General features: G+C 49.9%; 2 protein-coding genes across 4 annotated transcripts in view; both read left to right on the top strand.

The window, feature by feature from the left end:
• Window positions 1-7,783, top strand: part of OSCP1 (organic solute carrier partner 1) — a 25,653-nt gene extending 17,870 nt beyond the window's left edge. For both annotated transcript variants that reach the window (XM_082686930.1, XM_082686929.1), the window contains 6 exons: window positions 2,939-3,042; window positions 3,495-3,623; window positions 4,594-4,663; window positions 6,065-6,204; window positions 7,164-7,227; window positions 7,449-7,783. In XM_082686930.1, the coding sequence (XP_082543056.1) occupies window positions 2,939-3,042; window positions 3,495-3,623; window positions 4,594-4,663; window positions 6,065-6,204; window positions 7,164-7,227; window positions 7,449-7,565 (624 nt within the window). In that variant the 3' untranslated portion in view covers window positions 7,566-7,783. The remainder of the gene's footprint in view (window positions 1-2,938; window positions 3,043-3,494; window positions 3,624-4,593; window positions 4,664-6,064; window positions 6,205-7,163; window positions 7,228-7,448) is intronic.
• Window positions 7,784-17,028: 9,245 nt separating this feature from the next.
• LSM10 (LSM10, U7 small nuclear RNA associated) lies at window positions 17,029-19,791 on the top strand. Of its 2 annotated transcripts, none has more exons than XM_082686940.1 (2): window positions 17,029-17,351; window positions 18,348-19,791. In XM_082686940.1, exon 2 carries the CDS (start codon window positions 19,057-19,059, stop codon window positions 19,426-19,428), a length of 372 nt encoding a protein of 123 aa, XP_082543066.1. In that variant the 5' UTR covers window positions 17,029-17,351; window positions 18,348-19,056; the 3' UTR covers window positions 19,429-19,791. The 2 variants fall into 2 exon arrangements, with proteins under 2 accessions (XP_082543066.1, XP_082543065.1); XM_082686939.1 differs by having other exon boundaries at window positions 17,031-17,351; window positions 19,034-19,791.
• Window positions 19,792-23,435: the final 3,644 nt, after the last annotated feature.

Genomic DNA, 23,435 nt, shown 5'->3' with positions numbered 1-23,435 from the left:
GGAGTGTGTGACTCTTGATCTCTGCATTGTGAGTTCAAGCCCCACATTCGGTACAGAGATTACTTAAATAAATTTTTTAAAAAAGAAAATGAAAAGTCTTCATAGAGGATCTGATATCTTTTTTAAAAAGATTCTTTTTAAAATATATATATATATCTTTTTTAAAAAGATATTTTCACAGGCCCATGGGAAATACAGGGAGGGGTTAACTGGACACCCTTGTTGGAGGACATCATCTCAATACAGGCTCGGATAGGCCTGGCGTATTTGGTGGTGCAGGGGGTGTGGGGTGGTGGGGGAGCAGAAGGCTGCAGGCGTTTGGGTGTGGCTGGAACATAGGATTCAAGGAAGAACGTGGCTACAGAGAAGAACAAGGGCCAACGGGACATTATCTGGCAGGCAGTAGAGGGCCACTGAAACAGGAGAGGGACAAGGTCCGATAGAAGTTTAGAAGAGTCTCTTCAGCAGCCGATTGGAGAGGGATCCCAGCCAGGTGAGGGGGAGGCAGGGAGCCCAGCTAGGTAGGAGGCACCTGCAGCAGCCAAGCCAGAGGTGACAAAGGTCTGCCTTAGAGACAGGGTGGAGGAGAGGGCCCAGATACAAGGTGTGATCACTGGAGAGGCAGGGCTTGATGACCAAATAGACATGGGAAGGCGGGGGCAGGGGAGTGCAGATTGCTGGCGTGGTGCCCAGGTGGTATCATCCACGACGATTGGGAACACCAGAGAAGGATCGGGTTTGGAAAAACAATTGATGACCCTGTTCCAAGCAGGGTGAATTTGAGGTGCATCCCATGGAAGCTGTAGGTGGGCACATGTAATGGGCAATGGGATAGAGGCATCCAGTGCCCAGAGAAGAAAGCTAAGTGGCAGCTCAAGATCTGGGAGCCATCAGCACAGAGGTGAGCACTGGGAATAGATGGGATCAGCTGGGGGACAAAAGGGTAGAGTGAGAGGAGGAGGACAGGGGACAGTTACACTGGGCCAGCAGAGGGGCTGGGCAAGCGGACAGACCCAACAGTCCCATCCAGCCAAGGGCAGGTTGTTGGGTCGAACATAGCTACACACTGGACGGAAGCATGTACATTTCAGACCTGCTGTGACATAGTCAACATTGCTGCAATCAGGTTCACAGAAAGTCCAGCACATACTTATACATTCTCACTCCTCCAAAATTTCTTTCTCCACACTCGTATTCACATCCCTTGGTCACAGAATCTCAAGGTTTAAAAATTCCTTAACAGTCATCCAGACAAACCCTCCAATCAAACCAGTTTACACATTCCCCCCCCCCCAAAAAAAACATGCCCTGTGCCCTCCCATCTCTGCTTCTAAAATGTCTTCATACCCACCTTCCTCTAGGCCCACTTCCAAACCCACAGTCAGCCTACCCACCCCCATGCCTGTGGGCATTCTCCTTAGTGGGCTACTTAAGTAAGCATATGCTAGCCAGCATCTCCTGCTTTATACTCTCCCTTTTCCCCATTTTATGTTCGGGTCCTATGTCCAATTAGACTGTAATACTGAGCATATTAGCTACCATGCTTGGCGCACCTACTGTGCATCAGACTCTGTGATAACTGCCTTTTCATTATCTGATTTAGCTGGTAGCACTTGCCCATTGAATAGAACTGAATAATATTTGAATTATAATAATTTAATAGTAATAGAATTATAATTATTGAAAAATAATAGAATTATGACCCCTAGTATAGCAAAGAGAAAACCAATGCACAGAGAGGTTGTGTAACCTACCCAAAACCCAGAGCCAGCCGCTTCACATTACTTGTTCACATGCAACAGATGCTTGCTTTTGAGGATATTTTGAATATAATCTTGTAGCATTTTAGAGTTTGAAGGAGTCTTCAAATTTATCTCCTTTTACAGATGAGGAAGCTAAGATCCAATAAACTGATTAACTGCTACAGCCTTTGTGGGATTTTATGTGACCCTGACGTCAACACAAAGTGTGCAAACCAGGGTGCACCCGGCTGGCTCAGTCGGTAGAGCATGCGACTCTTGATCACCAGGTTTTGAGCTTGAAGACCCATGTTGGGTACAGATATAGCGATTACTTAAAAACATTAAAAAAGGCACACAAACCAGCAAGTAGAAATGAGTATAATGTGGTGTTTTCAGTCACACAGAAAACCTTCAGGCACTAATGCCAACTGGACCCATGTGCTCCAGCCCCACCAGTCCAGCACTTGGCCAAAAGATTGGGTTCCAGAGTCAGAAACAGCAGGGTTGAATCCTCAGCTCTGCCCCTTATGAGCTGGGGGATCCTTGAGGAAGTGTGTCAACCTCTGTCTGAGCTGCCAATTCCACATCCCTAAAATGGAGGTTCTGATGGCTCCTGCCTCAGAGCTGTATGGGAAGTTCAGGAGGGAACTGAGGAATGGGTGTGGACTTCGTTTTGAATCGTAGCCCTCTTACTGTTCTCTTTGGGCAAGTCCCCTCACTCGGGGAGCCTCAGCTTCCTCATCTCTAAAATGGGGTAATACAGGACACCTGGAAGCCTTGCTACACACTTCAAAAGATCTGTTTGTACAACACCGTAACTCTTCAGGGCTGATTATGCTGAGTCTTTCCCTCTCATTGTTGTGGTTTGTTTTGTTTTGTTTTGTTTTGAAGATTTTATTCATTCACCTGACAGAGAGATCACAAGTAGGCAGAGAGGCAGACAGAGAGAGAGGAGGAAGCAGCCTCCCTGCCGAGCAGAGAGCCTGATGCAGGGCTCGATCCCAGGACCCTGAGATCATGACCTGAGCCAAAGGCAGAGGCTCAACCCACTGAGCCACCCAGGCACCCCACTTTCCCTCTCATTGTTATAAACTGCCTAGGTAACATCCCCAAGCCATTATATACTTCCCTTCCTCAGAGTGCTTATGTCTAGGAAAACATACCAAGAAAAATGACAAGTGTATTTGTTTCCCCAGGTATCCATATTTCTAAAGGACAAAGTGCAGAATTCTAATGGTCGCTTTGTGTTGCCGGTGTCTGGACCTGTTCCCTGGGGAACTGAAGTTCCTGGACTCATCAGGTGAATCCTCAACTGTAATTGTCAGACCAATGTTTGGGGTGCCAGGAAACCAACATGTGGGCCACCACAGAGAGTGTGTCCTGCTCGGTCCCCCGCTTCCTTCAGTAAAGCGTGGCAGTTAGAAGGTCAGGTTCTCATGCCCCGCTGTGCCGCCCAGCGGACACTTGAGGCCAACCACCCAGTTCTTCAGGATTCACTTCCTCATCTGTTAAATGTTTGCTGTGAGTGTGGATAAGATAGTAATGCTCTGAAGTGCTCACACAGCACCCAGCACATAACGTGCGCTTGGTAAATATTATTATTACTGTATTACCACTGTTATTGCTTCAGCCAACATCTTTATCTTGAAGGAGTGCATGAATTCCTTTTTGTCCCATAGTACCAAGAATAAAGAAGCCTCCAGGAATCCCCAAGCTTGGAGAACATTCCATCATGTCATATTTGTATTGTAGAATATTCACCGACAAAGGCAAAGAAGCAAAGAAGGTAGAATTCAAGCATGGTGGGCACTATGTCACCGCACCAAAAGAAGGTTCTTTTGAACTTTATGGAGACCGCGTCCTGAAACTGGGAACTAATATGTAAGCAAATTCTCCCTCCCTGAATAAGTTCAGGTCCAAGGGAGGTCACTTCACTTAAAAAAGCAACTTGACTTCCGCTATGAAAATCCCTACTGACAAGTGAAATCATTTCCCCTCAGGTACAAGGCATGCAGAGCGCTGACATTTTCAAAGGGCGCCTGACATTTCCAAACATAAGGCTGCTCATGAGGCTGAAGAGATAAATGATAGTAAATGGCCATGGAAGAGAACTAGCCCAAACCCGCATCCCAGGGGAGGTCAGAAAGGCGAGACCATCACATAGTGTTCCCGTGCTCTGCGGTAGTATACATCCCTTTCCCAGAAGAGCCATTTCCACGCAGCTTTGCGGGTATTTTTCTTTGGGAAAGTGTGAAATCTGAGTGGCTGACATCCACTTCGTTATATTCTGTACTCCCAGCACATTTCTGGATACTATTTATTTATTTATTTATTTAAAGATTTTATCCATTCATTTGACAGAGAGACACGGGGAACATAAGCAGGGGGAGTAGGAGAGGGAGAAGCAGGCTTCCTGCAGAGCAGGGAGCCCGATGCGGGACTCGATCCCAGGACCCTGGGATCATGACCTGAGCAGAAGGCAGATACCTAACAACCAAGCCACCCAGGCGGCCCTCTGGATGCCTTTTAATGTCTCAAAATGAAAGTGACGCACTACATTTATGAGTTAGAAGGAAGTGGGTGTGGGGCGCCTGGGTGGCTCAGTGGGTTAAGCCACTGCCTTCGGCTCAGGTCATGATCCCAGGGTCTTGGGATCGAGTCCCTCATCGGGCTCTCTGCTCAGCGGGGAGCCTGCTTCCTCCTCTCTCTCTCTGCCTGCCTCTCTGCCTACTTGTGATCTCTCTCTGTCAAATAAATAAATAAATTCTTTAAAAAAAAAAAAAAGAAGAAGGAGGAGGAAGTCGGTGTGAAAGGGCTGGACGACGTTTTCACAGTTTTCTGTTGATACCAGGTACAGTATGAACCGGCCCGTGGAAACCCACATGTCTGGAGCATCCAAAAACTTAGCTTCCCGGACACAGGTGAGCTGCTGCCTTCCTTCTTCTACTTCAGAGCTTATTTCTCGACATAAAAATCTGGACGGGGAGAAGAGTGGAAACGCTAGACTTCAAAGCTAGCCAGTGTTTCCCTCACTCTCATTGTTTGCAATCTTCTCAGTTTGGCCTTACAAGTACAAAGGTTTTTAATTGTAGTTTCTCATGAAGACTTCCAGTGATCTGACTAATTAGGTAATTTTAGGCTCGGCTCAGCCACCATAATTAAGCAAGAACCACACACCAGGCCGGGTGAAATAGCATTTGTACCCAAGCCCCTGGGGATCTGCGGATGCTGAGTCCGTGCTCCCATGTCTCCTGATCATCGCAGCAAGCCTCCATAATGCAGAGCTACCCTATATAATGCCGTGGCAGCGAAGTTCAAGTGGGATTTTGGATTCTCTGAATTCCATCTTTATAAAATCTCGCAGAAATAGCTACTAGCTAACTCTAGGACAGGTCAGGAAACACCCAGCTCTTGGGCAAACATTTTTTGAAACCCTTCTATGGGCTGGGAACCCAGGGATGCAAAGGTAACTTAGAAGGAGAAATGGGCAGGCAGACCAAGGTGTCAGGCACCAAGGGACAAAAGAGCAGAGCGGTATTTGGGGGAAGCGGGGAAGCAGCATCTCTCCCGCTTGGCTAGATCATAATGCAACTGAGGAAGGTGGCCAGAGACTCGCCTAGACCAGGACCCTGGGGCCCGATTGGAAAGAGGCTTAAGCAATTTGGACTTTGCCATTTAGGCAAGATGCAGAGGGGTTTATCTCCAGGGAGGAAGAAGGGAGAGAACTCTACTTTGGATAACTGGCGGCAGAGTGACCAAAAAAAAAAAAAAAAAAAAAAAAGGACAGCAGAACAGGGAGCAGCTGGTTTAGAGGAGCAGAGCAGGCTTGGAAGGAGGGGTGAGGGTTGAGCAGGGCCAGACAGGAGGAGGAAATGGGTCCGGGGTGTGTGTTCACCATAGTGACCACCTGAGGGCAGTGTGGTAGCTCCTATGAAAGGAGTGCCCTTGGCCCTGGGGCATTGGCTGAGGCTCCTGGTAAATGCCCAGGGAACTAGACTGACGGAAGAGGAAGCTATGTTCTTCTCCTAGGAAGGTCATCTGAGGAGAACGGGGATGCCTGGGGCCCTCCACTCATCTTGAAAGTGTGAGAATCTCTGGTTTGCTGTGAGAATCTCTGGTTTGCTGAAAGTCCTTCTGCTTCTGATGTGGATTGTTTGTTTGGGTTAAGCCTGTTTTCTACAATTTATTTGGACACAGTTCTTCCCAGGACAATTGAAACAGTTACTGTTTTGCCTGGTTCTGTAATACTGCTGTGGGTATCTGGGTCTCAGCAGGAAATGTTCACCTTCATGTGGCTAAAAATCATGAAATTGTTTCTGCAGGAAATCATTGCTCCAAACCCTCTTGCTAAAGAAGAGCTGAATTTCTTGGCCAGGCTGATGGGAGGGATGGAGATTAAGAAACCCAGTGGCCCTGAGCCAGGATTCCGGTTGAATCTCTTCACCACGGATGAAGAGGAGGAGTATGTTTTAAACCTGTTTCTTCCAAGGCATATCTAAAAATCCTAAGTGTGATAAGAACCAAAAAATGGCCATTATAAACCAGTATTACTTATAAACATAGATGTAAGGGTCACAGAGGAAAACCCAGCAAATTCAATCACCTACTTAAAGAAGAATCCACCAGTATTAAATAGTCTGAACCTTCTGGATTTTTTCAAGAAATAGTTCTAAGGTTTTACTTAGCAAAGCATAGCTGAACAAGAATTATTGGAAGTCAAGATAATCATAGTAAGAAAAATCTGTTAAGAAACCAGAGGAGAGTCAGAGCATGATATCTTTGGGATAAGGTAGTCTCCCCCAAAACCAATAAGGATAGTAACCCACCCAGATTCACAGAGATTTACAGTTTATAGAACACTTTTGCCCCATTATCTCACGTGATCCTCCTCATTCCCCAATATAGAACCGGGCGATTCTAGTTCCATACCCATTGAACTAACTTTTGTGCATTTCTGTGTGACAGGTACTATGGTTAAGTGCCAGGGACACAAAGAAGGGAGCATCAGACCTAGAGCCTGTCCTCAGAAGCTCACAGGGTAGGAAGAGAATGTACCCGACATGAGTTAGTTCAGTGTCGTGTCATAAATGTGCTAATGGAGGACACAGTGATTGACTTTGCACGGGCAGATGGAGGGAGCTGGCATTCGGGCTTGGTCTTGGAGTTTGCCAAGCAGAGGAAGGGGGAAAAACATTCTCAGCCCAGTTCAGTACATGCAAAGGCACAGAGACAGATAAGGACCTGACTTTCTGGAGCATAGGCTGCACTGCTGGGGAAAAGGCAGAAAGCTGAAGGGAAGCGGCAGAAGGTGAGGCAAAAAAAAAAAAAAATAACAGGCTGCCAAATGATCAGATGCCAGTGTGCCACGCTGGCAAGGAGAAAACTCTAACCTTTGACCCGCTTTTCTACCACCTCCTGCAGACAAGCTGCGCTCACCAGGCCAGAAGAGTTATCCTACGAGGTTATCAATATACAAGCTACTCAGGTGGGTGCCCGTGATGACACAAGCCAGGGGTCAGTCCCATCCTCATCTCGGGCTAACCTTGAATGTCCCAGGCCCTCCCTCCGTCCCTCGGCAGCATGTACCCAAAGTCCCTATCCTGACACACATCACAATGGCGGGGCAAATTTCAACACCATCTGCTCAGAGAAGCAGCCGTGCTGACGCACCCACTTCTCGGCCTTGCCCTCTCACTTCTCCAACAGGACCTGCAAAGGAACAAGGAGCTGGCTCGCATCATGGGGGAGTTTGAGGTCACGGAGCAGCCGAAGCAGAGTGCCAGCAAGGGGGACGATCTGCTGGCCATGATGGACGGGTTCTAGCTGCGCTGGCCTGGCACCCCCACCCCGCCGCCTGTGGCACCCCGCGGAGGCCCCAGGGAGCAGAATGATGCTGCTCGTTTTCGACCAAGTGCGCAGTTACCTCCCATCCCTGTCTGTGTTGTAACGAACTACACAAGCCTCTCTCAAGGAGTACTGTGTCTGCAAGGCACACACATACACATGTTTTCAACAAAATAGATTCTGCCTTTTAAACTGGACGTTTTCCATTTTCTTCTGCCTTATGGCAACTGTCCAAAGCATCCTGGGCCATAGGTTCAGGCGCCAGAGTCACTGAGGGGGCACGCCTATGGCTGCTTTGCATCATAGCTTTGCAGTGGACACCCATAGCCCACAGATGCCCATCTGCGAGCCCTCACGAAACTTCAGAGCTTCCCGGGATGCACTCGGCCTTGGGAGTTGGCAATAGGTGGGAAAGGCAGTTGAGGCCCAGTTTAGCCAGTCCTCCTCTGCCCGGCACCCTGGAAATTGTAACCTCAGAGGCCCAGTAAGCCAGGCCACGACAGGGGACACGCAGCTGGGCCCCATGTGGAGCAGGCAGGTGTCTGTCGTTCTCTTGCTACCTTTGTGTGCTGTGGGCTTATCCCATGTGGCAGTGTATCCCAAGGAAACGGTTTGTTTGATATGTACCCTTTCCCCCCCAGAGTCTTACTCTGCCACTCAAGTGTTCTTGTCTTCTAAAGAACCGGCCTCCCCCCAGCATGATGCACCATGACATCCATCTCCACTTCGCCCTCAGTGGCGGGGCAGAGCCTTAAGTGGATAGGATACGTGGGAGGCATGCATGCTGTGCCACTTTCCCTTCCCAAGACCAGATGAGTTACTTCCCCTGGCAGGAGGCCAAGTCTAATTAAGATCCATGTAAAATCTCTCAGGCCAGGGCTGCCCTAATTGCTTCAGGAAGAAGCATTAGCCCTCCACCGCATGTTCATCCTGGACTGAGTAACTGGCAAGCTCAGGGCCAGCCAACATCTAGAGGTCGAGGTCCACTGAGTCCCAGGGAGGTAATATCCAGAATGGCAGAAGGCAAGAGAGAGACGGAGCTGAGCTGGTCATTGCCTGAGATGGAGCCAACCAGGTCCACCAGGACCACTCGGGCTCCTGACACTGTGGCAAGAGTGGAGGCAGACATAGTTCTGGAATGTGAGGGCCAGGGAAGCTGTCCTTAGCATGCCTAAGGCATAGCAATTGCATACAGAAAGATAAATCACCAAATGAACTTTTGTTGCTTCCTCCGGATGACAGCTTCACTTCTTACCTGCAGAAGCCCACGGAAGGTGGTCTGGGGAGGAGAAGCAGATCGCGGTGTAAGCTGCTTGTTACAGTTTACAAAGTACCCTCTGTCTTAGTCTCTTTTAAGCAATCTGGCCACCAGTTGGCATGGCCTGAAATGGTGACAGAGGAAGGGAAAGGGTCCTTCCTGTTCTGAGCTACAAACCCAGACTTCACCGCCTGCTCCAAGCCTGTCCTAGGGCCTTGGAGGTGGGCCACCAGCTGCCGAGAAGCAGCCTCCTCCCTTTACCTCTCCCAGAGCCACGCGGATGATTTCAAACGTGTCTGTTCCCTCAGTAAATAAACAAGATACAGATCTCTGGTAGGGCAGCCTTGTGATGAGGCAACCTCTGGCTTTCATGTCTCTAGACTTGCATAGATATTGAGAAAAACAAGTTTACCTGCATGGTGGTTGAGGGCAATCAAAGAAAGGAGGCAGGAGGATGCAAAGAAAATGGAAGCCAGGGATTGCTCTGGCACAAACGTGCACTGGGTACTGACTGGGTACTAACATCGCATCAGTGTTTGTTTGAAACTAGCCGCTGAGTACGAGGGTGTCCCACCACAGTGCCCAGTGCACTTCGGGGGAAGGTGTGCCATCGTCAGAGTCAGGACACTGGGCTCTGTCCCCAGCCCTGCCCCAAATTCACCATGGCCTCTTTGGGCAGTCGTTCTCACTAAGCATCGGTTCCCTTAGCTGGAAGAAAGAGAAAGAACTCATTCGCTGGCATAAAGCTGGCTTGCCCAGATACAGTGTTGAGTGCACAGATTGCTAGGCCCTGCCCCAGGTGGGAGCTGAGAACTGGGACTTATACCCAACTCCACTGGGGGTAGGTCTGCTCTCTCTCAGCTCTCCTGGGACTACCCTCTTTTCAGCTGAGTTTCATACTCTTCCATTCCTGTACATATAGTGTTGGCATGCCCTAGATTATGGACGGCAACTTTCTAGAAAGGTCTTTTTTTTTTTTTTAAAGATTTTATTTATTAATTTGACAGAGATCACAAATAGGCAGAGAGGCAGGCAGAGAGAGAGGAAGGGAAGCAGGCTCCCCGCTGAGCAGAGAGCCTGACGCGGGGCTCGATCCCAGGACCCTGAGATCATGACCCGAGCCGAAGGCAGAGGCCTTAACCCATTGAGCCACCCAGGTGCCCCTAGAAAACTCTTCTGAATGAAGGTTCTTTGATGGTTCCCGGAAGAAAGATGTAAAAAGTGAGAGTGAAGGGGAGAAAGAAAAGGGGGAAGGGTGTATTTAGCTCTCAGTTCGAAGACTAAAGCCCCCCCCATCTAGTCCACATATGTATCTAGCAATTCCTTTATTTTTTTTTTTTAAAGATTCTATTTATTTACTTGACAGAGAGAAAGAACAGAAGCAGGGGAAGTGGGAGAGGGAGAAAGAGGCTCCTCGCTGAGCAGGGAGTCCAATATGGGGCTTAAACCTAGGACTCTAGGGTCATGACCTGAGCGGAAGGCAGACGCCCAACTGACTGAGCCACCCAGGCACCCCATGTAGCTAGCCATTCTTTTTTTTATTTTTTTAAGATTTTTATTTATTTATTTGACAGACGGATCACAAGTAGGCAGAGAGGCAGGCAGAGAGAGAGGAGGAAGCAAGCTCCCTGCTGAGCAGAGAGCCCGATGCAGGGCTCGATCCCAGGACCCTGAGATCATGACCTGAGCCGAAGGCAGCGGCTTAACCCACTGAGCCACCCAGGCGCCCCTCTAGCCATTCTTAAAGGTGAACTCACTTCTTCCACCCAGCATGGTTACCAGATCCCAGAGATCCTCAGGTGTAAACAGGGTCACAGTCCTTTGTCTGCTTGCACCTGGATCACGGATTTATATCCAGGACAGAAGCCAACTTAAGCTGTGGGAAACCACAAAAAGAGAAATGCAAACTTTAAAAAAATATAATTACCAGAGTATCTAATCATAAAGACCCAAATTAAAATCTGAAAACTAATACAACCTTTACTTGACCTTCACTCCCCTTTGTATTATGCCCTGGGTAACTCCTCTTCAGCTGCCAAATTCCTGGACAGCTGGCAGGAGAGGGAGTTAAGGGAAGTGTTTACCAGGGTTTGGATTAAGGAAACCCCATCCCAGCTGGATCTTCCCCTCAGAGCTTTGTGACTTAGTGTGAAGTAAATTCTCAGCCTTTTCAACTCACCCTTTTCAAATGAGAATGTCAAAATGCACTCCAAGGGTCAACGGAAATTCCTCCGAATTCTTTAACACTTCCCCCCACTACATACACACACACACACACACACACACACACACACACTACTTGTTTTTGGCCAGTGGTGACTCTGCTGACATAAATAACATTACCTTCTCTGTCAGTTCCCCAAACTACATGAAACCCCCGTTGCAGTGGTCATGGTGAAGCCGCTCCACTGAGCTGGGGGCAGGCCCGGGACACCTAACCCCGGATGCGCACATCTGCCCATCTGCTCAGATCAACTGCCCTCCTCTGTCTTTATAAAAATCTCTCACTTCCTTTTGAAATGTTGGGGCCTTATTGGGCATTTTCAAGGGGAAGTCATGGTGTCATCCAAGGACCTGTGACATGGGTCTCTGGATGTCCTAAAGGCCTCCCAGCTTCAGTTACAACTTCTTCCTGTGCTTTCCTTCATCTCTCCTCCCCACTTCAGCATATCTTGTATCTGTACCCTTCCTTCCCTCAGTCACACCCAGCCTTCTTTCTGCACGTCAGACAGCATCTGAAGGGCTGCTGAGGTTGAACTCCCAGCCAAGCTGCTCCCACCCACCCCTTGGGCCTCGGCTTCTCCCTGGCGGTCCTTGTTCCGCTGTTCCCTCAGCAGCACTCGGGCTTCCCAGCTGCCTCCCCCGCCCCCTCCTCCAGCTCCTGTCACCACACAGATCCTTCTCCCTTCTCCTCCAGCCCTGACTTCCCCGACTCTGCCTCATGCAATGGCCTGCTCTCTTCCCCACTCCCTGGACCTCTGGAAGTCTTTGTGGCCCTTCTAAACTCCCATTTTCTTCCTAAAACTCTCTGCCCTTTGGCCACAGTGGCTCACATCCTACTTTCTGACCACACTTCCCCTTTCTCCCTCAGTGCCTTCTGACTGAGGATTGCTCTGCATGGTACAGATGTTGCTGTAGCCGTTTTTAAAAGTCTGTCAAAATGGCCAGGTCAGGAGCATGTCGGTGGCCCAGTCGGTTGAGCATCTGCCTTCAGCTCCAGTCCTGATTCAGGGGTCCTGGGACTGAGCCCTGGGGTGAGCTGCACTCTCAGCAGGGTGTTGCTGTTCCCTCTCCCTCCACTCCTGCCCCCCTGGCTTTTCTCTCTCTCTCTCTCAAATAAATAAAATCTTAAAAAAAAAAAAAAAAGCCTCTGTCAATTACCAGATGGCCCCTATTTCACTCCCTGCTTCTCTCCCCAGTCCTCACTCTTCCTCTCCTCTCCCTCCTCACCCTGCTCCCCCGGACCACAGGCTCTCCTGTGCCCTGCAGCACCAGAAAGTGTTGACATCACTTTCTTTCCAAAAGGCTGTTATTTTCAACTATTAACTCGGACATCTCTGTGACCCCTCTCCTCGCCTGCACGGCAGGCTCACTTTCCCTGAGACCTTCCACACCACTTCATAACGCAGTGTCCAACACTGATGTCATTTTTACTTATTTGGTACATTTACCTTGCTTTCAAAAGGCTGAAGAAACTTCTAAAATTAAATATAATAGAGGGGTGCCTGGGTGGCTTAGTCGGTTGAGCGCCTGACTCCTGGTTTTGGTTCAGGTCAGGATCTCAGGGTCATGACACTGAGAGCCCTGAGTGGGGCTCCATGCTCAGCAGGGAGTCTGCTTCCTCTCTCCCTCTGCCCCTACCCCAGCTCCAGCGTGTGCTCTCAGTCTCTCTCTAAAATAAATAAATCTATATTTTTTTAATAAATCTTTTTTTTTTTTGAAGATTTTATTTATTTGACAGATAGAGATCACAAGCAGGCAGAGAGGGAGGCGGGGCCGGGGTGGGTGGGCAGTGGAGCAGGCTCCCTGCCAAGGAGAGAGCCTATGCGGGGCTCAATCCCAGGACCCTGAGGTCATGACCTGAGCAGAAGGCAGAGGCTTTAACCCACTGAGCCACCCAGGCACCCCTATAAATAAATCTTTAAATGTAATACAGAATAGGATAGTTTTCCATAGAAAGGAACTAGAAACAATGTAGAAGTTACCAAAAATCCTAACACTGGACTCAGACGCCTGGGAGCAAGGGACTGTTGAGGGGTTTGGCACCGGGTGCTGACTTGGAGCAGGGGACCTGGGTATTGCCCTCTCGGGATTCTGTGATCCTCTGACAATTAGAAACTAAACTGGAGGGGCATCTGGGTGGCTCAGTGGGTTAAAGCCTCTGCCTTCGGCTCAGGTCATGATCCCAGGGTTCTGGGATGGAGCCCCACATCAGGCTCTCTGCTCAGCAGGGAGCCTGCTTCCTCCTCTGTCTCTCTGCCTACCTGTCTGCCTACTTGGCGATCTCTGGCTGTCAAATAAATAAATAAATAAATAATCTTTAAAAAAAGAAAAAGAAACTAAACCATACCAGCTCATCTAAAGGGAATAGAGACATTCAAGTCTCCTGAAATGAAGGCAGTTCAAGTGGACCCAGCACTAGGCTAGGTGTTTGGCTGCAAAAAACTGAAACCAATTCCGGCTACTTAACTAGACGAGGAATCTACTTAAAGGGCTTTAGGCAACTCACAGTTGTCAGGAAGACCAGAGAAGCTTGAGAGTATGGCCAGGAGCCAAGGAAGGGCACCAGGAGCCAAGGAAGGGCAGGGGACTCCAGTGCCAGCAGCAGCTTTAGCAACAGGCCTAGGATAGTACAGGCACAGACACAGGACCTGAACAGTCCCTGCTGGCTTAGGTCGCAAGCCCATGCCATAGCCAACAAGGATCAGAGACGATTTCTGGCCCTTAAATTATCTGTAGTAGGAAGCAGAACCCCACTTCCCACAGAAATGCATAGAATGTCAGATTCCTCCAAATGTGAGGAAAGGAATTTAATTGGCTGAGTAGCCAAAAAATGAGATAGCCCCTACAGGGTCATCCCACCATTTCTCAAGATAACCAGCGTTACAATTTAAATCACTGAGGGACTCCTGGCTGGCTCAGTCAGAAGAGCATGCAACTCTTGACCTGGAGGTTGTGAGTTCAAGCCCCAAATTGGGTATAGAGATTACCAAAAAAATAAATAAACTTAAAAAAAATTTCTTTAGGGGCACCTGGGTGGCTCAGTCAGTTAAGCATCCAACTCTTGATTTTGGCTCAGGTCATGATCTCAGGGTCCTGTGATCAAGCCCTGCCTTGGGCTCCATGCTCAACAGGGAGGGAGTCTGCTTGAGATTCTCTCTCTCCCTCTCCCTCTGCTCCTCCCCCAGACACGTCCACTCTCTCTCTGTCCCTCAAATAAATAAATCTTTTATCCATTTCTTTGAGAGAAAGAGAAAGCACAAGTAGAGGGAAGAGGCAGAAGGAAAAGCAGACTCCCTGCTGAGCAGGGAGGCTGACATGGCGCTTGATCCCAGAACCCCAGAGATCATGACCTGAGCTGAAGGCAAGACACTTAACCGAGTAACCCAGGCACCCCAATAAATAAATCTTTAAAAAAAAAAAAAAAAGACTCTGTTAGTCATTGGTTCCTCCTCTTCCCACCTACACTCCAGATCTAATCAGCCTTCAAAGACTCGGATTAACTTGTTTCAGTCTCGAACATTCAGCCCTTCGAAAATTTCCATTCCCATGACACCATCTTTATTCAGATCCCTGTCACCTCACCACATTCATAACCAGTGTTCCTCCTATAACTGGTTTGTAGTGTGAAGGATTTGGGCCTCCTAAGGCCTTCTCTGTCTCAGCATCCATGAGACTAGCTGGGGAGGAAATAAGATTCACATAAATAAGTATGGTGAATCTGCATATGAGAAACATACATAGAGCAAGCAACATGTGACAGGGGTTAGGGGAGAGACATCGCTCCCAAAGTGGGTAATTACTATAAGGTGGGTAATCGCTTCAGAAAGGTACAGCAACTAAGCCAGGCTTCGAAGGAGAGATTGGACTTAACAGCCAAGGATAAACAAGAGAGGATCTAAGGCAGATGCAGCAGGATAACAAAGGCAGAGGCAGGAGTGGAGGGCTTGTCTGAGTTGCTGAGTGGCTAGGTCTACCTAGAGAGGAGGACATCGTATCTCAAATTTTAGTGCGCATTATTGGATGTGAAGATTTCCGAGCTCCGCTTCTGATTCTGTGAAACAAAGCCTTCCATGAAAGCAACTTGTTCCCATACCACACTTTAAGAAACACTGCTTGGAGGGCTTGAGTAGAGAACCTGAAAGAGATCCAGCTGGAACATGAGTTGGAATCAGATCAGTGTCAGCCCTGGAATCTTTTCTGCTTGTGAATCAAAAGTTTTCTTAGCAGGTAAATTATGAGATCATAACTGTATTTTGAATCCATTCATGAGTGGACCAGTAAGATGGTTTTTATTATGAATCAAATGAGAGAAAGAAGGCCTCAACTGGGTTGGCAAAAGTCAAAATGAAAAGGCAAGTAAAGGGTGGGAGACCCTTCTTCCAAGAATTTGCAGGGCTCAGTGACTGATAGGGGCAGGGAATCAAGAAATGATCAAACTTATCCTGCTTATTCTAGGTGCTCAATTTGAGTAGCTGAAAAATGGTGGTAGCAACCACAGAAGTAGAAAAATTCAGGGCAACAACCAATTTGGGAAGGACATAAATCCGTCTTGTAGACATGCTGACTTTCAAGTACTACTAAGACATGTGGGAATAACCGTCAGACAGTTGGAAAACGGAGTTCTGCAGAGCAGTCTGGGCTGGTGTGCTAGGCAAGAGACTCAGGACATAGTAGTAGGCAGCATGGATAGACGTGACCAATTAGAGAGGGAGGCTGGAATACAGCCCCAGAGAAAGCACATATATTAGGCAGCAGGAGAATGAGGTTTAAAAAAGGAGAGAGATGGAGAAGAAACAAACCAAATGGCACAATGCCCCGCGGCGGGGGCGAGGAAGGAAAAAAAAAAAAAAACACTAAGGAGGAGAATGGTCGAGAAGTTGGGAAAAGGACTACCCTCGGAGAACCACAGGTATAGAGGCCTCCTCAAGAACTTCAAGTGTGAAAGGTAGGAAAACAAGAGTAGCTGGCATGGAGGACAAAGGCAGATTCTACTTTTAAAATGAGAAGAGACGAACTGTGATCTTTGGCGAAAGGGGAAGCCTCCTGGGGGAGCTGGAAATCAAAGAGAGTGAAGGAATGAAACAAGCCTAACTCCTATGGAGCCAGGTGCTTTCACCTATGAATGAAGGTCCATTCTCTGAGATAGATACTACCTTGTTTGTTTGTTTGTTTGTTTGTTTTCTGAAAGGGAAATTGAAGCTTTTACCATGGCTATAGAGGGACCTTTGAAAAATGTAAATCAGATCACATCACCCCCTGCCCCGCCCTCCCCATAGCCTATCATTGCATTTCTAGTAATACCTGAGGAAACCTGGGCACAAAGAGGATGATTCACTTGTGGACAGTCAGTTAGCAGGGAGCAGATTTGAAGCTTGGCACTGCCTCCAGAGCCTGAACGCCTAACCAGAAATCCAAATCCCTTACCTTGGCTTACAAAGCCATAAGTACTCTGGCTCTTGCTTCCTCTCCCACCTCTTGGCATACCACTGTCCTGTCTTACTGGCTTCTCCGTTTTCCCAAACTGGCGAGCACATTTCCACCAGGTCCTTTGCACAAACAGTTCCTTCTAATCGCGGTGCTCCTCTCCTAGTTTTCACAAATTGGCTTTATGTCATTGATCTCAGCTCAGAAGTCACCGTCTCAGGACATCCCTGATCATCCAATAAAAAGCCACCCGGCCACTATCACATCACCCTATTTTAATTCTCTGAAGGACTTTTGTCATTTTCTTGTTAGCTTTCGTACGGAAGCCCGCCCCAAGCAGATTTATGGATCGCCAGGTCAGGGAGCTGATCATCTCCTTGGTCACCGCTATGTGTTCCAGAGCCTGGGAGGCGGCCTGACGCACGGAGGAGGCTCAATGAGTATTTGTTTAAAGAATGAATGGCTCCAGTGACGAAGACACCCCAAGACGCAGGCCCGGAAACGCCCGAGCGCGAGCGTGGCGCTCGCGAGGCATTCTGGGCGTTGTAGTTCCGGGCGCGTCCGCCGTGGCGCAAGCATACGTCGGCCGCGCTCTCTATGCACCGGTAGGACAGAGCGGCCCGGCTGTTGCCATGGCTTCTCGGTACCGCCGCGGGAGGGAAGCGGCCACGCGAGGCGCCCGCTAGTTTGGGCGACGAGGCGGGCCGGGAAGCGGAAGAAGTCCGGTGCTGTGGGTCCCGGAGCCTGGGGCGGAGCTCGGGGGCGCCCGGAACTCCGGAGAGCGGCGGCGAGCCGGGGAAGCGCTTCCTTCCCGATTTGCCGAGTAGAGCCCATCTCCCCACGCCCACCCCCACTGCTCCGTGAGTAAAGGGTCGTCACCATCCCCATTTTCCCGCTGGGCTGACAGGCTTGAAGAAGCTAAGCGGCTTGCCCGAGGTCGCTCACCTGGGAAGTGGCAGAGCCCGTCCTAGAGCCCGGGACTGCCGCTTTGGCGTCCCCCCATCCCCGCCGGGCAACCCCCACCCCCACCCCGGGCAGTCCTTACTGTCGCCGGAGTGGCATTCTGGTGAAGCCTGGGTGGGGTCTTTACACTCCTCCGGCTGGACGCCCCCGTCGGTGGTGTGGTCTGGGTTGCCACACTTAACGCCAGCTCTGCACAGCCTGGGGTCGGGGTTGAGTGAGGTCTCAGGGAGGAAAGTTCCACCACCTTACACTGAGAGTCTGAAAGGAGGGACGAGATAAGACAGAGTTACATTCATACAGCATCAGGACGTGATGAAAGCAAAGGACATTCCGTGTGGGGAGATTCGGTTAGCCTCGTTTAGCCTCTGGTTTAATAGATGTGGAAACAGGTTCAGAGACATTAAGTAACTAACTGTCCTAGGTTTACAGGGTTTGTGGGTGGAGTGAGGATTCCAACCTACTTTTCTCTGCCTTCAAAACCTGTGTGCTTTATATGCTGCCATGTCCGGGGGGGGGGGGGTTGTTGTTGTTGTTGTTGTTGTTTTCCACTTTACCAAAATTTCTTCTTCCATGGTGGCTGCATGGTGTAGACCAGTCATTCTGGGAGCATGGGCCCCGTTCCAGCAACATCAGTGTTAACTGAGAACATGTTAGAAATTACCATTATTCGGCACCACCTTGGACCTACTAAGTTTGAAATCTAGAGGGGAGCCCAACATTCTGCAGTTTAATGAGTCCTCAGGTGATTCCGAGACACCACACCAACATGTGAGAACTACGAGTGATTGATTGATGTAGGGATCATGGTAAAGTTCAGATTCTTTCAGTCTGGGGAGAGATCAGGGATTTTGCATTCCTTTTTTTTTAAAGATTTTATTTATTTTTTAATTAAGAGAAAGAGAGCGAGAGAGCACAAGCAAGAGGAGGGGCAGAGGGAGAGGAGGAAGCAGACTCCGCTCTGAGCAAGGAGCCCGATGTGGGACTTGATCCCAAGACCCTGGGTCCTGACCTGAGCCAACGGCAGCCGCTTAAGCAGCTGAGCTGCCTAGGCCCCCCAGGATTCTGCATGCGTAGCAAGCTTCTAGGTGATGCTGCTAGTGCTGGTCCACAGATCACACTTTGAGTAGCAAGGTTGTAAACTACACCTTAGGCCCCACCCCTGACTGAATGAATCAGACCTTTTGAGCGGTGGCAGCCAGGAAAAACCCACCAGGTGATTGAACGTGCAGCAATGTGGGATCAGGAGTCAGGCAGTGATAGATTTGAATCCCAGCACCTCCAGGCATCAGCTGTGTAACCTTGGGCAAGTCACGTCCCATCTCTTGCTCATATTTCTTTATTTACAAGATGAGTAGAAGTAATTGTTGGCTTGCCTGGTAGTGGAAGGGTTCTGTGAGACATGTGCAAGTGTGAGACGTGTGCAATCACCTGGCCCAAAGGGTGTTCCGCAGACGCAGAGATTGGGGAGCCTGGCCAGGCTGACTTGGAGAGATCTGTGCCAGAGCCTGGTGGAGGGGAGCTCGCAGTTGTAGCCCCCAAGCCTGCCACAGCTCCCGTCTGTGTGCTCCTGCTCCCACAGCCAGCAGCTCTGGGCATGGAAGCATGGCAGTGAGCCACTCGGTGAAGGAGCGGACCATCTCCGAGAACAGCCTCATCATCCTGCTGCAGGGCCTCCAGGGCCAGGTGACCACCGTGGACCTGCGGGATGAGAGCGTGGCCCGTGGCCGCATAGACAATGTCGATGCTTTCATGAACATCCGCCTAGCCAACGTCACCTACACAGACCGCTGGGGACATCAGGTCGAGCTGGATGACCTCTTCGTGACCGGCCGCAACGTCCGCTACGTCCACATCCCTGATGACGTGAACATCACGGCCACCATCGAGCAACAGCTGCAGGTCATCCACCGTGTGCGCAACTTCGGCAGCAAGGGCCAAGGCCGCCGGGAGTTCCCCTCCAAAAAGTACAAATGAGCCTTCTCTTCGGCTAGCCCCTGTCCTCATTCAGGTTCCTCCAGAGTTCTACTGAGCCAACCCCGCCTGCTCCCCTCCCTGCCTAGAGCCCAGGAAGAGAGCAGGGCCGGCCCAGAGACCGGGGTCGCTCAGACAGACACCCCCGTCACAGCTGCCTTTCAGACTCACGCTGGGATTCTGCTTATCTCTCTGTGGCCTTGATCATTTACATCGGGATCTGATGTACGGATTGCGGGCATCTGTCCAGTCGTCCTTGGCCCTCTCCCGGTGCAGGTTTTGGAGCGTACTCAGACTCAGCCACCCCTGAGTGTTCAGGTTTCTCACAGTTGTGTTTGCTTTCTCATAAAACTTGGATATAAACAAGTCCATGCCTCGTGCTTTCCTTGATGTGTGCTGGGCTCCGTGTGGGTCCAACGTGGTAGACAGTGGACTTAAACTTGAGAGCACACTGGAATCCCTCGAACCACATTAGCTATTCAGATTTAATTGGTGTGGGGGGTGTAGTCTGGACACTTGGATTCTTTTTAAGTTTCTCAGGTGAGAGGCACCTGAGTGGTCCAGTCTTTAAGCCTCTGCCTTCAGCTCAGGTCATGATTCCAGGATCCTAGGATCAAGTCCCTCATCAGGCTCCCTGTTCAGAGGGGAATCTGCTTTTCCCTCTCCCTCTGCTGTTCCCTCCTGTTCCTCTCTCTTTCTCTTTCTGTCTCAAATAAAAATCTTAAAAAAAAAAATTCTCAGGCAATACTACTAAGCAGCAAAGTTTGAGAATTATAGGTGAGTGCTTCAGTTTGGCCTGATGAAAAGCAGCTTTTCTGGTCAGATTCCCTGTTGAAGAGGCTGTTCGTCTCCTTGCTCTTTCCTGAGGTAGAGAAGTTGAGGTAATCATGGACCCTCCCCTCGAGTGTGGGAGCTTATCCAACAGGAAGAAATCAGGCTTTGATTCTGAGAAGTTTTGGGGTCCTCAGGAAGAAGGGGCTCTCGGGGGCAGAAGCCAAGTCTTTGCCATGGCTGCCATGCAGCATACTAGCCCTGCCACGGGCAAGCGATGGTCTTAGCCAAAGCAGCTGTGTCCTCATCAAACATCCAGAGAGCCGATACAAGGTGGGCCTTCTGAGCACACACTGTCGAATAAGATTTGGTCCCTTCCAGAGTGGGGCTTCCTGTCCGGTGGAGGAGGGGGTCAAGAACCAAGAACTCGGGCTGAAATCCAGCCTGAGGACCGCTGCACCCGAGTCTTGAATAAGGCAGGGGCGTTTGACCTTCAAATGCTTTCATTTCTCCAGGGGGACTTGAGACGAATGTGTTCACTTGGGCAGTAGCAGCCCGAGGCATCCGGTCGCCTCCCCTCCCAATCTTTGTCAAAGTGTGGTCCTTGAGCAACCTCATCAGGACCAACTGGGATGTTTCTGGAAAAGCCGCTTTGCTGGCTCCCCCTTCCCCAGATGTGAACCAGAATCCAGAACCCAGGAATCTGCATCAACACACACACACACACACACACACACACGCACGTGCGCGCCATGACTCTTTTGAATACTGTTTATTTCATCACCTACAGGTCGCAGAAGTCCCTGAAACTTGACCTTTGCCTTCAGGAGAGAAGAGAGGGTTCTAGCAGGGACAAGACAACTCTTGAGTTTCTAGGCCCCTCTGACAGCCCCAGTTAAGGGGAGCGACACCACTGCTCTGAGAAACCAGAAGGCAAGCACAGAAGGGAGGTCACACTGTGGAGATGTCCCTGCGCTTGAAGTAAGCGAGGAGGGCCACCCTGTCTGGAGTGACGAATGCGGGGGGAGTCCCAGAGCAACCTCTGTTGCAGACGTTTCCAAGGTAAAGAGGACTTATGCTGGGAGTTTGGCCTGGAGATGAACGAGAGGTCCAGTTCTATTAAAGGGTGTGCCAGCGACTTCCGCAGCCACCCCCAGGCCAGGGAGGGAAGCTAGCAGGCTAGCTCAGACTGCTGAGACCGAAGCACACATCCTCCTTCCAGAAGCATCATGCGCCAGACCCCGCAGCCCCACTGTCATCCACATGTGAGGCACTGGAAGGATAGAGCAGGAGGGGAGACAGACCTGCTGAGACACACTCCTGCTGAACCCTTGGGGTAGAGCACAGCTAAGTCTTCAAACCCCAGGGATAGGTTGGCATCTGGTCCTGGATTACTGGGAAAAGCTGTCAGGGGCCCCAGAAGTATTGGGGGCCAGGAGAGCCTAGTGCCCATCAGGCCATAATGAGCCAGATTTCCCCAATGGCTACCCATCATGCATTCCACTAAGCTGTCTCTGCTTACAATGCCAGCTACTGAAGGAACGTCAGGATGGACAGGGTCCTTCCCCTGGAAAGCTGACATTTCAGAGGGGAAGACTGACAATTAAAAAAGTAAAAATTCTTACAGATGTCATGAAGGAAATAAACGAGATACTTGAGAGAGAACCCAGAGGTGGTTTTATTTTGGCAAGTGTAGCCTGAAGAAGTGAAATGTAAACCAAGGAGTCTGCTGTTTAAAGACCAAGGGAAGGCAGAAAAAACTGCCAGTGCAAAGATCCTGCTGTGGGAACCCAGGAGGTGGGGGGCAGTAACGAGGACCACTGTGACCATCAGAGGGGAGAGAGACAAGTGAGGCTAGAGAAGGGGACAGGACTGGGGCAAATGATACCAGGCCTTGTGCATGAGGAGTGTAGCTGGTTCCAGTGTCAGTGAACTTGAATTTTTCCTAACTCAGCAGAGGTCCTACTTCACCCCATTCAGCCAGAGTAGCAGAAACTCAATGCCGAAGGTTCAAAGTTCTCCCTTTCCTTGGAACGGGTTGAATTCTAGCACATTTCCCTTGAAGATGGCCATCGTGGGAAAGGCGGTCTGGTCTGGTGCTCATTCCATCACACTAGCATTGCTGAGATGTCCTCATTTCCTTCTGGCCTTTTGTGATCAGCCCACTCAGGCTGCCACCCAGTCACTCCTCCGTGACACACAGACCCTTTCAGGAGTAACCCATACACCTCTCTTGGCATCCAGATTTTTATTCTACTTTTCCCAGGCCATATTAGGCCCAGGAAATTCTTAGGCTCTTGGCTTATTTAGGCCCTGTTTGCCCGAATGCAGCACACAGCTGTTTCTTTGGAGGGTTTTGTTACTGCCTGGCACTCACTCGCCCAGGAAAAGAGCTCAGATCTTGATGCTCCCCAGGCCTGGACACCCGGCTGACCCTCCAGCTCCCAGGCTAAGGAGAAGCTGGTCTAGTCTCAGGGACCAACCCACTACCCCCACCAAGTCTCAGTCTCCCAGATCCCCCTTGCTACACAGTTTTCCAAATTTGTACGTGCACAGAAATTCTTTCCATTCCTCCCCCCGAAGGCTAAGCTTTTGGAATTCAGAAGCTAAAAATGAGCTCTGCATTCTGTTGTATCATTTGTTTCCTGAAGTCACGAAGGCAGAGTAACCTAACTCTCTGCAGAGGGGAAGGAAGGGACAGCAAGGAAAAGATGAAAAACATCTTTCCAAGTGTTATCGCCCTATTGGATTTGGTGTTTTGCTGCTCACTGCCGTGGCCTTTGTTCAAGCCTGAGTATACACCAACATGGGGAGGCCCAGTGGATGACTGAGCCCCCAGAAATTCTCATTGCCCAGGTGGCCTGGTGGGTCCCCATCTTGCCCTGCCCTCCTGTAGAGAAGAGTGCAGGGGGTCTCTGTCATTTGGAGGAGGGGACTGCCAGGCTGGACATCTCCCTGGGGGCCACCCAAGTGATGGAGCTCCTTGCCCCCCCAACCCCCCGGATCTCAGCTGGATGGGATGTGAAGGAGAACATCTAGCACCCTGAGTTCCAATCTGGCATCCCCAGCTGAAGGGCCCCCCGCCCCAGGGCAAAGTGGGTCCCTTGAGCTCCTGTCAACGTTCCAGAAAGGACCCAGAGAAACAGCACATAGTATGTGAAGGGTGACCAAGCTGGTGTGCTCTCTGTTTTGGGCTGAAATTAAACAGAGCGGCGGTCACCCTAGCTTGCTCCTCCAGT

This window comes from Mustela nivalis, assembly GCF_964662115.1.
Source record: "Mustela nivalis genome assembly, chromosome: 10".
Lineage (NCBI taxonomy): Eukaryota > Metazoa > Chordata > Mammalia > Carnivora > Mustelidae > Mustela > Mustela nivalis.
The sequence above is the reverse complement of the archived record's forward strand: the minus strand, read 5'-3'. Positions and strand labels throughout refer to the sequence as shown.

Bases quoted from the DNA above. Each gene is read 5' to 3' on its own strand.
- LSM10 (XM_082686940.1), top strand. From the start codon at position 19,057: ATGGCAGTGAGCCACTCGGTGAAGGAGCGGACCATCTCCGAGAACAGC.